At 38.9% G+C, this 12,590-nt stretch overlaps 2 protein-coding genes across 6 annotated transcripts in view; one reads left to right on the forward strand and one right to left on the reverse strand.

The window, feature by feature from the left end:
* LOC128096621 (olfactory receptor 13C8) overlaps window positions 1-12,590 on the forward strand; it is a 112,829-nt gene that overhangs the window by 8,813 nt on the left and 91,426 nt on the right. Inside the window, exons 2-3 of one of the 4 annotated variants that reach the window (XR_008213688.1) lie at window positions 1,619-1,778; window positions 7,831-9,742. The gene's annotated coding sequence lies outside the window, so the exon portion shown is untranslated. Of the gene's footprint in view, window positions 1-1,618; window positions 1,779-7,830; window positions 9,743-12,590 lie in introns of those variants that run through there. The other 3 variants (XR_008213689.1, XM_052716403.1, XM_052716402.1) reach the window with 3 other exon arrangements.
* On the reverse strand, window positions 1,772-12,374 carry LOC128096626 (protein NipSnap homolog 3B-like). 2 transcript variants are annotated; one of them, XR_008213690.1, is made up of 7 exons: window positions 12,027-12,374; window positions 9,630-9,840; window positions 7,595-7,753; window positions 5,389-5,538; window positions 3,591-3,677; window positions 3,330-3,503; window positions 1,772-2,880 (listed from the first exon to the last, which is right to left on the reverse strand). XR_008213690.1 is itself a non-coding variant. In XM_052716410.1 (6 exons), exons 1-6 carry the CDS (start codon window positions 12,084-12,086, stop codon window positions 3,427-3,429), a joined length of 744 nt encoding a protein of 247 aa, XP_052572370.1. In that variant the 5' UTR covers window positions 12,087-12,374; the 3' UTR covers window positions 1,772-3,426. The 2 variants fall into 2 exon arrangements, 1 of the variants encoding a protein (XP_052572370.1); XM_052716410.1 differs by having other exon boundaries at window positions 1,772-3,503.

The raw sequence follows: 12,590 nt of genomic DNA on the forward strand, positions 1-12,590 counted from the left end.
AGAGTTCAAGGAGCAAACATTTAGAGGACCTAACATCCTCAGAAAAAAAATCATTACAGAATCTTATTTTTTTTTTAAAATTAGGATTTAGGGGCTGGAGAAGTGGCTCAGTGGTTAAGAGCACATACTGTTCTTACAGAGGACCTAAGTTCAGCTCCCAGTATCCACATCAGATTGCTCACAGTCACCTATACCTCCAGCTCTCAGAGACCCAGCACCCTCTTCTGGCCTCTAGTGGTACACACACACACATACACACACACACACACACACACACACACACACACACACACACACACACACAATCTTAAAAAAAATAAAACGTGTATTTTGCTAAACACTACAGCAATTTTCAGCACATTGAGCAGAAAATCCAAACTCCTTCCCAGTTCTATGTGAGTTGGCTCCTATCCCTCTTTCTTCACTTCACTCTTCCTCTTAGCTCACTGCATTCTTGCCTACTGCCTTCCTGTTGGTTGTTGAGCATTAAAACTCATTTCTTCTGAGAACTTCTGTCTGCACACATTCTGGCACCCTTGCTGCAGTATTCTTCTCTCTAAGTCTTCCTGGCTTGATCATTCTCATTGTTTAGATTTTGGATAGATAATCATCTCAGAGAGACTACCTCTAGCTAAACTGGACCCTTGTCACCGCACTCACTGCCCTCCTCTTTTGCTCTATTTTTAGTCAAGGTTATGTATGCTATTTAACTTGTATGTTTTATGTAATTCTTCAGGAATACTGACTACATGAAAGCAGGTACTTTGTCTTGTTAACTATGAACTTTCAGTATGTAGCGTCTGGAATACAGATCAATGAATATCTTTTGTATGTCAGATGCTGGTTCTGATTAGATCGAAGGAGTTCAATCTTTAGAGATTTCATTTTTGCTTTTCAAGGTAGGGTGTTTTTTTTTTTTTTTTTTTTGTGTGTGTGTGTGTGTAGCCTTGGCTGTCCTGGAACTCTCTCTGCAGACTGGTCTCAAACTCACAGAGATCTGCCTATCTCTGTCTCTATGATGGTACAGGCCTGTAATTCCAACATTTAGGAAGCTGTCCTAGTTAGGGTTACTATCACTGTGATGAAACACCATAACCAAAAGCAACTTGGGGAAGAAGCGGTTCATTTGGCTTACAGTTCACATCATAGTCCATCATTAAAGGAAGCCCGGACAAGAACTCAAATGGGATAAGAACCTGGAGACAGGAGCTGATGCAGAGGCCATGGAGGGGTGTTGTTTACTGGTTTGATCCCCCATGGCTTGCTCAGCCTGCTTTCTTAAAAAACCCAGGCCTACCAGCACAGGGATGTCCCTACCCACAATCAGTCACTTAATTGAGAAAATGCTCTACAGGCTTACTTATAGTCTGATCTTATGGAGGTATTTTCTCAATTATCATTCCCTCTTCTCAGATGACTGTAGATTGTGTCAAGTTGACATAAAACTAGCCAGCACAGAAGTGGGGAGAGGAGGATAGGAGCTTGAGGAAATCATTAGCCAGACAGTGAGTGCTAGACTAGTCTAGACTGTACAAATGAGATCCCTTTTCAAGACAAACAAACAAACCCAAAGACCAAAACAAAGAAAAACAAATGAGACTGTGTTCATCTTTTCCAGATTATCCTGTGCTCCTAATGCATCCAGACAGTCCAGGCCCTCCTACGTGATGCTACTATGTCCTTCTTTTGCAGACACAAGACCTGAATGCTTGGAGAAGAGAAGTGTACCACAACCTTAGTTCCCAGACCATCATGGATCTTTTCCAATGGGAACCAAGGTATACAGAATTCCTCACCTACCTGCCAGTACAACAGAAACAAAACCAAGATACTGCCTGTCCTCCCTGCCCAGTGGGTTGGGCTGCTATGTCCAAAAGTGAGACTCATGTCAGTCCTTTCCAAATGGTGAGGGATAAGCATGTTTGTAGCTGTAATGCAATGATCCTACACTCTTGATGGAACAGGAAAGGCCTGGCTATGACAAAATACCTGTGAACAATAAAGTTAGAAGAAGAAAGGTTTATTTTGTTTTATGTTTTTAGGGGCTTTAGGAATGGGTGCTTAGCACAGTTGCTTTTTGGACTATAGAACCCAGGTAGTACATTATGGTGGAAGAAAGCTGCTCACTTTGTGGCAACCAGGAAACAGAGACAGAGGAAGGGGTTACAATATACTTTTCAAGGGCCCAAGACCAGAGATGTATTTTCTTCATCTAGGCCCTACCTCTTAAGCTTTTTACTACCACCCAGTATGCTGCTACTAGTTGACCAAGTCAACTGATGAGCCTGGGGGAGGGGCGCTGTTCTAGATCCAAACCATAACAAGTAGCATGATGTTTCCTTAATGTACACATATTTACAATAAGGACAATAAATTATTCCTTTCTCCTCATTACATCAATTCCAAAGAGGATGATGAAAATATAAAACCTAGTAGAAAGCACCAGAATATATAGGTAATTTTTTTTTAATTAGGGCAAATGTTTCCACATCTATAATGACCTCATTTAAATAAAGATATTTCAAACATCTCTGTTAAGTAGGATAAAAAATGAAATAAATGTTAGTTAAATTAATTATAAATAACATTTCAGCATATAAAGTAGAGTCATCAAAACTTTCAGTATGCTGATCTATTATTTTCTAAGTGAATGACTGACAATACGGACAACACAGATGATTATACAGTTTTTCATATGAAAAAAGTTTAATATTTTCATGAATTCCATTTTATATTACAAAATAAGCTACTGGAGCAAAACATTTCAGGCAAAAAGACAATTTACAAGGTTCACATATTTATTAATAATTAAAAAATATGGTTACAAGCTTGGAAATGTGATCTCATTTGAACAAGGGGTTGTCCTACAGAAGAGCTATTCTGAAACAAATGAAAAACAAAGATCTTGATATAGTGACCAAGTATCTTTGTTAGAAAGCATCTGAATGAAGTAAATATTAGTAAAATTAATAATAAGACATTTCATCTTATAAACCAAAGAGCATTCAAAGATTTTACTGGGACCAAATGACATTGTTTTTAAATTATTAATTTTTTTTTTTGGCTTTTCGAGACAGGGTTCCTCTGTGTAGTTTTGGAGCCTGTCTTGGATCTCACTCTGTAGACCAGGCTGGTCTCGAACTCACAGAGATCCGCCTGGCTCTGCCTCCTGAGTTCTGGGATTAAAGGTGTGCGCCACCGCCGTAATGTATGTCAGATAATGAGGTGGCATGGGGAAAAATGAATTCTATTTCCCATGTAGAGATGGGTTTAATAAAAGGGACCTAGATGGGCTTAAAAAATGCAAGGGACATAATAAATTAACTTACCACTTCCTTCAAATAAAAAGTAGAAATTCGATTGAGAGAATTGAAACACCGTCTACTGGCACACATCACATCAGGTACTGAAACCGTCGGTAGGAAACTATTTCAATGGTGAAAATGACTCAGGAATTAGGAACATATTCTGCTGCATATCTAGGTAATTGACACTTTCCCGAACTGAAAAGACATTGCATAAGACATATAAAGTTATAAGCTGAATCAAATTTGTTCTAAAAATAATGCATGCCCAATGAAACAGCTCACCAGCAGCCACGACTCTGGGATCCTCATGAGACTGATGTCTCCCCGCTGCACGACTGTCCGCGCTCTCGTTCCACCACAGAACATGGACTGCAGAGGTAAATCAGAAAGGCATTTATACACAAATACAGAGAAATTAAGTAAAAAAAAAAAAGTCCAATTACTTTAAGTTAAAAGACTGATACTAAATATTTCAGTGATGAGATTTCAGAGGAGTCAGAGACTTGGAAAAAAAATTATAGATTAATTAATCCAACTGGTTTTATAGATGAAGAAATGAAACAGGCTTGAAAAGGGAAGAAAAGTAAGATAGCTAAAGGAACTCAAGATCCAGACTGTATGACTTCCTACTATATTTTATAGTACTTTATTTTTGCATCTTATGTTGGCAGCTGAACTTGGTAATGAATGTGTAAGGGTCACCCAGGTGGTACTGGTTTTGAAGGCATACAGGTGTCATGGAGGGCAGCTGAGACTTGGCACTGTGTAGCAGGGTTGGAGTCCCTGAAGAGAGACCAGGAAAGGTCACTGGTGAGGATGCAGCCTCAGCTGCAGCAGAGGACTCAGCATATTGGAGATGCCAGGATAGTGAGAGACTGCCCAGGGCAGTGGCAGCTATGGAGCAGAGCAGGCTGAGTCTAGGAGGTAAGCTGTGGGTTCTGAGGTTGGCAAAACTAGAGAAGTGGAGCCTCCATGGCCCTTTGAAGCCCAGACAATCGATCCATGAATAGGTCCCAGATGTCAGGCACTGAACTTTTTTATACAATTGAATTTTGGGTTTGCTTTGAATTTGATACTGTGCTCTGGTTCTTCCATCTTGGAATAAGATTTTACAAGAGCTTACAGTTAAGAGACTTTGGATATTTTAAAGAGATTGAACGTTTAAAGATGGTATGACTTTTTAAAGTTATACTACGTTTTATACTGTGATAATATTAACATGACATCTTGGGGGAACAAACAAGGGAAAGTTTATAATTTAATCACAATGTGTTTATATGTCAAGCTGACAATGGTTAAATTGTGTTAGTTTTTTGTTACCTTGACACAAAAGCTTGATTTGTCTGAGAAAAGAGAGCTTCAGTGAGAAAATGTGCTCTATAAGATAGATTGGGGCAAGACTGTGGAGAATTTTTCTTGATTAATGATTGGTGTGGAAAAGACGAGCCAACTGGGGCTGGTGTCACTCCTGACTTGGGAATGTATACCTGGGTCATATAAAAAGCAGACTCAGAAAATCAGGGGGAGCAGGCCAGGAAACAACATTCTTCTCTGGCTTCTGCTTCAGTTCCTGCCTCCAGGTTCCTGCCTTGAGTTCCTGCCCGACTTTTCTTCCTGGTGGACTACTAACAGGGAGAATAAGCTGAAATAAACCCTTATCTCCCCTAGTTGCTTTTGGCTGTGGTGTGCTGTCCCAGCAATAGAAACCTAATTAGGACAGGGGATATAGTTCAGTGGTAGAGCACTTGTCTAGCATGCATAAGGCCCTGGGTTCAGTCCCTAGCACCGATAATAATATATTTAAAGGAATAAAAAGATTATAAAGAAATACACTATTTCTTGAGGTTCTTATGGTTGTTAAAATTTGTTCATTTTATGTGCCAGGAAACAGAAGTTTAGCATTTCAAAATAGTTTTGGTAGGTGTTAAATTCTAAATAGGAAAGAGACAACTTATCAACTCTTTAAAATGATAAAAGTACAAGAACTTGTCAATAATATATGAACTTTAACTGAAGGATCCTAGCAGATAAATAGGTCACTAATATGCACAGAAATTTTAAAATAAATGGACATCTGTACCTCTGTTGAGTTTTCCGTATTCTGTATGAAACACACCAATTAGTTCAGTGTAGCCTTGTTTGGCATGGGCAGTTACTGCTCTTTCAAATGGGTCACCCCATAGAGCTGGGCCACCAGGTTTCATAAGAAAAGTAGCAAGTTCATAGACTCCTAGAATATGGAAAAAGTAATTTAAATAATGATAGTCAAGGAATTTTTACTCGTATTCATATTCACTTGGTTTCAGTAGAAGAAGCCTGATCTACATGTATATATTTGAAGGATTGCACGTATACACATTTATACAGATGTATTAATTACATTTGCATTATTTCCCTTAATTTTATGCTTAGAAATCCATTGTCCATGTTTAACTTATTTATGCTATTACATTTAATTCTACAGATGACAAAAAGTAGGGGGCCAGTGAGGGCTGGAGAGATAGTTCTGTAGTTAAGAGCATGAACTGCTCTTATGGAGGACCAAGGTTCAGTTCCCAGCACCCATGTCAGGAAGCTGGCAACAGCCTTTAACTAGCTCTTATATATTTCACACTTCTGGTTTCCACAACAGGTATTTGCATTCACTGCACACACACACACACACACACACACACACACACACACACACACACACACGCACACACTGAGAGAGACAGAGAGAGAGAGAGAGAGAGAGAGAGAGAGAGAGAGAGAGAGAGAGAGAGAGAGAATGAATTAAAATGGTTTTAAGAGAAAAACTAGAAACTATATATAAATTATTATCTGAAATATTTTAGTGTAAAAACTTGTTACTAAAGTAGATATTGAGAAATTGGTGGAGTAAGATATTTTTTTTTTTTTTTTTTTTTTTTTTTTTGGTTTTTCGAGACAGGGTTTCTCTGTGTAGCTTTGCGCCTTTCCTGGATCTCGCTCCGTAGACCAGGCTGGCCTCGAACTCACAAAGATCCGCCTGCCTCTGCCTCCCGAGTGCTGGGATTAAAGGCGTGCGCCACCACTGCCCGGCGAGTAAGATATTTTGAATGGCCTAAATGTATACTTTTAGGAAAGAACTTAATCAAATAATTTTCCATGGATTTGGAGAGGTGGCTCAGTGACAGAGCACTTGCCATGAATGTATAAAATCCGAGGTTAACAACAAAATAAAATAAAGTTTTTCTGCAATGCCTATGTTTTTACTCTCAACTTCCACCATTTTTTTTTTGTGTATTTTGCCACTGTAAATTTTCATATCCAATAGGAAGAGAAATCTAACAATGTAGCAGAAATGATATTTATATTTCCATATTTTGGAAAAACAAACCAACCTATAGATATAATTTTATTGTTCCTAAATATTTATTTCAAATATCTATATATTTGAAATGTATTTTATCTCTCCACAGAAGTGTAGAATCAGCAGAGGCAAAGAACTAGGTTACAAGTAGACCTAATGGAGAAGACAACTATTTTATTTAGATGTGCTGAGAGCTTCTAGGAGACCTGTGGGGGCAGGAGCCAAATAAAGCTTTTCAGGTTTCTTTGGGGTGTCATCTAAAACATACTACAAAGCTGAGAACAACAAAGAAAAATAAATTTCTAATTAGTTTATGCTTTTCTAATCTGGCTTCTTGTGAAAATTAGACTTAGCAATAGTTTCTTTAAACACACAAGAAGTGAAATCAGCAAGAAGAGAAAGAATTCTTTTCAAACTGAAAGTAAGGAAGAGGAATACAAAAGTTATGATAGTAATAGAGCTTGGCTACTCCATTTAATCAATTCCCCCAAATGGTCTGTTTTGTAGGAAAAACATAGACACTGATTTAAAATTGAGTGTAACTTATACACATATTTAATATAATAAACATATCTACATTTGTATAGGGATATATAAAATATAGTTATATTTAAATATTAATTATTGTTTTAAAACAATGATAGAATATATGAACGCTCACCACCCCACCAATGGTGTCTGGGTCTCAATGTGCAGTGTTCAACCTTTATTGACCATGGAAATTTTCTATAACATAGCTAGGGTTTACAAATCCAGAAACCTTCAAGTGGGAAGAATTCTTCATTGGTCCTCACTTTTTAAGGATGAGCAAAGAGCTGCACTTTACTTTTATCTCAATGATTACTTATGTCCATATATAAAAGGGAGGCTCCCCCTGGTCTCAAAGTACATAAGAACTTAACATCTGTACCATTTCAGTCATGAAAACTCAGAGAGGCTAAGAGAGACACACCTTCCTTGGGAGGCGTTCCCATTTTGCACCATGGTACCAGATAGACAATTTCACTCTCTTGTTTATCAATGGAAGCCAAATTTGGAATGAAGAATCGTTCTTGCCAGTCTGGATCACTGGCCAAGGCTTTGAAAACTGCAGCTCGATGAGCAAAATTATCTATGGTAGAAAAGAATGGAGAAAAACTTTTTTATAAATGGTTTAAAACCATCGATGCTTCTTTGTATTACATCCAGATCATTAATCATTCATCTGGAGCACACAAGAACACTGTGTTTGTGGATTTGGGAACAGCTATGTGAAGAAATGTCATATCTGCATCAAGTTGCTCCTGGTTTTCAGGGCTAAAGAAATGAAAACAACCAACGTGACCTCATTGAATGGGCTTCACAGGTCTTATCTCTCCAAAGGTAGCTCTGTACAGGAGTTAAGCTACTGTATGTTCATCTGCCTTGTTTCTGAGTCTGTGATACATGTAAATAATATAACATCAACCCCCAGGTCTGTGGTGAGAATTACATGAATAAAGAGGGCTTACAATAGTGTTGAACACTTACACGTGGACTATTCTTACTATTCAATTGAGGCATTCAATTGACAGTGTCAGTTGAAAGACAAACTTTATTTCAGTATGTTGATAGGTAGGCAAGACTTATCCTGAATAAATTTTAACATTAAATGAAATTTGAATGTACTTGGCATTGGTTCCGTTGTACAAATAACTTCCAAAGAAATAGTGCTGATTCTCATACTATTGTCAGCCATTGTTTCTCTCCAGCACTCATATCTCTGCTTTCTTAGTTACTGAAGTAGGTAGACATGTTTAACTATGTATGGGTCTAGTACTATATTTATTGTAAAGGCCTTATGAGACTAAGGTAAAATATTTATGTAGTTTATGCTAGGAATAGGAATAACATATGCCTAGAGTGAGGTAAATTAAGACTTCATTACTGTCCTCAATGGGCCATGACTTAAAATGAACCATGTGTGAAGCCTAAGTTGTACTAACAGTGTTTGTTGTCTTTTAAAACCGAAAACAAAACAAAACAAAGCATACCCATGTCATCTACAGAATCTTTTCTCACTAAAGAATATTTGTGAACATTAATTGAAAACAGATGACCAAACACTAAATGCAATTAATTATTAAGAGTTTGCTGAACATATGCTCAAATCCTGGTGAAGGCTATTTTAAGGTTAGACTTATAAAAAGTTAGCAAGCATTCTGAATAATTCTGTGATGTTCTCCTTTTTCAAGGCAGTGCAGCTTCAGTATGATGACTCTTAGTAATGTATTTCCCTTAACTTCTTTTTTTTTTTTTTTTTGGTTTTTCGAGACAGGGTTTCTCTGTGTAGCTTTGCGCCTTTCCTGGAACTCACTTGGTAGTCCAGGCTGGCCTCGAACTCACAGAGATCCGCCTGGCTCTGCCTCCCGAGTGCTGGGATTAAAGGCGTGCGCCACCACCGCCCGGCTCCCTTAACTTCTTAAAGTAATATGGCAGCAAATTCATTAACTCTGGGATGTAGAAATGAACTGAAAATAGTTTCTAAATGAAATGGGATCAATAAGCTTCAGGGTAGGGGGAAGATCAAAAGTTGACTGTCATCATCTCTCAACCTTCATTTACCCAAAATCCTGAATGTGCAAACTGCTTCCACTAAGACAGTGATGTCCAGGTCTAGCATCAGATACCTCTTTCATTCTGTGATCTTAATCTACTTGGACTTGTGTAAATAGTTTTAAATTTTGCATTAAAACCGTTTTTCAGTAAGTCACTTTTTTTTTGAGAATTGTAGTCTACAATTTAATGAATGGATGAGAACTCATAATTTCCCAGTTATGTTAGACTTTGGGAAAGGTTATTAAAGGTGGACCAAGAAGAGTGGTCACTGAATTTACTTTTTGGTTCTGCATTGCTTTAAAAAAGTTCTCCTTAATCTATATTTATATTAATATATATCCATCTAAGACTTCTGTAGCATCTACCAGAATAGAAATCTATACTGAACATTTGAACTGGGCAACTCATACCATACTTCCAAATATGGAATACTCTGTTTATTCTGCCTCCAAATTCTACACTCCAATATCCAACCAATTCCGAGTGAGCTGTCCGAAGATGAACATTTTTCTTAAAATTTTTCAGGAACTCTTTCATCTTTGAAGGTTTAAGATAATAAGTACAAAACTCATAGAATGTTCCTTCGGTTTGTCTGCGGCCAGTAGCAAAAGATGAGCACACCTGAAGAAAGAGAAGTCAAATCTCAGTATTTGAGGGAGCACAGACTGTGTGTTGTCGTCCAACCAAATCTGGGTCTGGTGACGGGGGACACAATAGCTGAGTCCCAAGTCCTGTTGCCATTTTTCTTGTCAACTCTCCATAGACATATTTTAGTCGATTTTGAAGATAACTACAGTTAAACATGTGGATTCTCCTTAAGCCACCCTTTCATAGAAAGTTGCCCCAAACTAAGGCAGTGCTACCTTAGAGATGCTCCTGTGCTTGAGAGCTACAGTTAGGAGTCACGTACATTTTGTTTTTCCCTTATATTCTTTTAATCTGTAGTATGTGTGACTACAGTTACATATCTGAGAGAACTCCATAGACTGTATGTCTTTGGACATACACAACAAACATGCTTACTAAAAGAAAACTTTTTAAAAAAGAGAAATTGCCATTCAGGTCGAAGAAATCTTCCTACATTCAACAGGAATAGAACTGGGATATAGGCAATGCGTTATAATGCTATCACTATCCAACTGCATTACCAAGTCTGGTAATAGACCAGGGGTCCTCAACCTTCCTAGTGCTGCAATCCTCAATACAGTTTCTCATGCTATGGTGACCCTCAACCATAACATTATTTCTTTTGCTACTTCATAACTGTAACTTTGCTACTGTTATGAATAGTGATGTAAATATCTGATACGCAGGATATCTGATATGCCACCTTAAAGGGGTCGACCCACAGGTTGAGAACCACTGTAATAGACCATGGATGCTAAGAAAAATTGCCAGAATTACTATTAATTTCTAATGAGAAACACAAAGCAAAGATGAGCTTTAATGCATCTAGTTGTACCAGTGTGGTTCTGCCTCTCAGGTATTATCTTTTTAAAAATAATCATATTTACTATGTAAGTTTCTACTTCTTGATCTGAGAGCACTTTTCCCTGGGAAATTCTTTGTCAGAAATTACCTTGTGTATGTCTGTACATATGCACATATATGTGTGTACACACATTGTATGACATTGTACTGTAAAAACACATCTTATTTTCAAGTTGGGGGTATCATGTACCCATTTCATGAAGCTAATAATACCAGAAAATTCTGTTAAAACAGGTCAGATGAATATAAAAGTATGGAAAAATCACTGTACACATGGACAACTTATTATGGATAGAAAAAGTAATCTATTCCCCCCTAATAAATTTTTTTCTTAAAAATACTTCATTTTACATAAAGCTTAATATAATTTTCTACCTTTAGTTCATTCCATTGATGTCTGCTCTGAACTGTGTTCTTACTGTGCAAATCAGTAAACTTCCTATAAAAATCTGCAGCTGTCTCTGCATATGATGGACTGTGTGTGTGTGTGTGTGTTTCACCAAAATCTACAAATGGGTTTAGTAGAACTGCTTATTATCTATAGTTTAAAAATGAATAAGACATCAGAAAATAAGTTAATGGCATTCACAATACTTTATAGGTTGATTCAAAGAATGAGTGTGCATTTGGAGTATGAAATACTTGTCACAGGCACAAACTTTCATTATTATTTCCAGGACATAATATATAGGAGGGAACCTACAGAAAGGTGTGTGAATGACTAGATAGAAACGATTTTCAAGGTTTTTGTTGTAGAGTCAGAATTACGCTGAAATTACAGGAGGAATCATGGACTTCGTTTTGTGCAACTTAGACTTGTTCTTGCCAGCACCGACTCATTAAAGAGAACGTTGGTAAAATAAACAAACAAACAAAAAAATAAAAGTTCAGTGAAAAACTGTTAGGAAATAATTGGTGGCGTTGCCTGGGCAACGCTGGGTGAGCAGTCATGCAGTCACTAGTCTCTTCTTCAAGGTTTACCCGGTTCTAGACTAGCTTAACATGATTACTCTCCCTCCATTTGGGTTAAGTCAAATTCCCCACCCGAAGGAACTATTTATTCCCAGGATAAGCCGGTGCTCAACAGCAAGGGCTGGGCGGATGGCTCCCTTTGGTCCTCATCTCTTCTATCCTAGTCGAATTTCCCGAGGTCCCAGTCCCGCCCTAACTGATGGGCGCTGCTGGGCAGGGTTGTCCCAGGCCGAGACTCGCCGGTGCCAGGGAACCGAGGGTACACCCCCTTAGCACCAAGCCTCACCAAGAGTGCCTGCGCCCCACACAGCTCCGCCCACCTCCCTGCTGGCCGCGGCAGGTACCTGAGGCGCCAGCGCCCACGGGGCCAGCACCTTCCTCAGGCCGTTTCGGAGTGCGAGCATGGCTCCTCTGGAGCGCGCGGAACAGCAGAACCACCGCTGCTGGTGCTGGGATCGCGCTCTCCCCACTTCCTGGCGCGCTGGCCTGCTCGGTTAGGTCTGCGCTGGACTGGGAGCGGCTCTACACCTCTCCTTTTCTGTCTGTAGTGTCAACTCCGACCCTTTGCTCGGCCTTTGTTCTACAAAATTCCGGCTCTGACGTCAGAGGTGATGTTGCAATGAGCAGAACCCTGAGCTCCGTGGAGTTCCACACCCTGGGCCACCATTTTAAGTCCCCTAGGGTACTAACACTCCAAAATGTAGAGCCCGGTGTGAATGTACGTGGGTGCTTTAAAATCTCCGGGTGGGGTGACCTGGGACAAGAACCAGGAGCCTTCACCTTTATCGCAGAGTACTCAAGTGTTGACACCAAGCATGGCCTGGGAGGCTCTGAATAACGATGGGTTAATTTTCCTGGTGCTCAGAACAGTGGGGTCACAGGCCTGAAATGAGACCTTCACAGTCATA

Source organism: Peromyscus californicus, unplaced genomic scaffold, assembly GCF_007827085.1.
Source record: "Peromyscus californicus insignis strain IS unplaced genomic scaffold, ASM782708v3 Scaffold_5__1_contigs__length_169319896, whole genome shotgun sequence".
Lineage (NCBI taxonomy): Eukaryota > Metazoa > Chordata > Mammalia > Rodentia > Cricetidae > Peromyscus > Peromyscus californicus.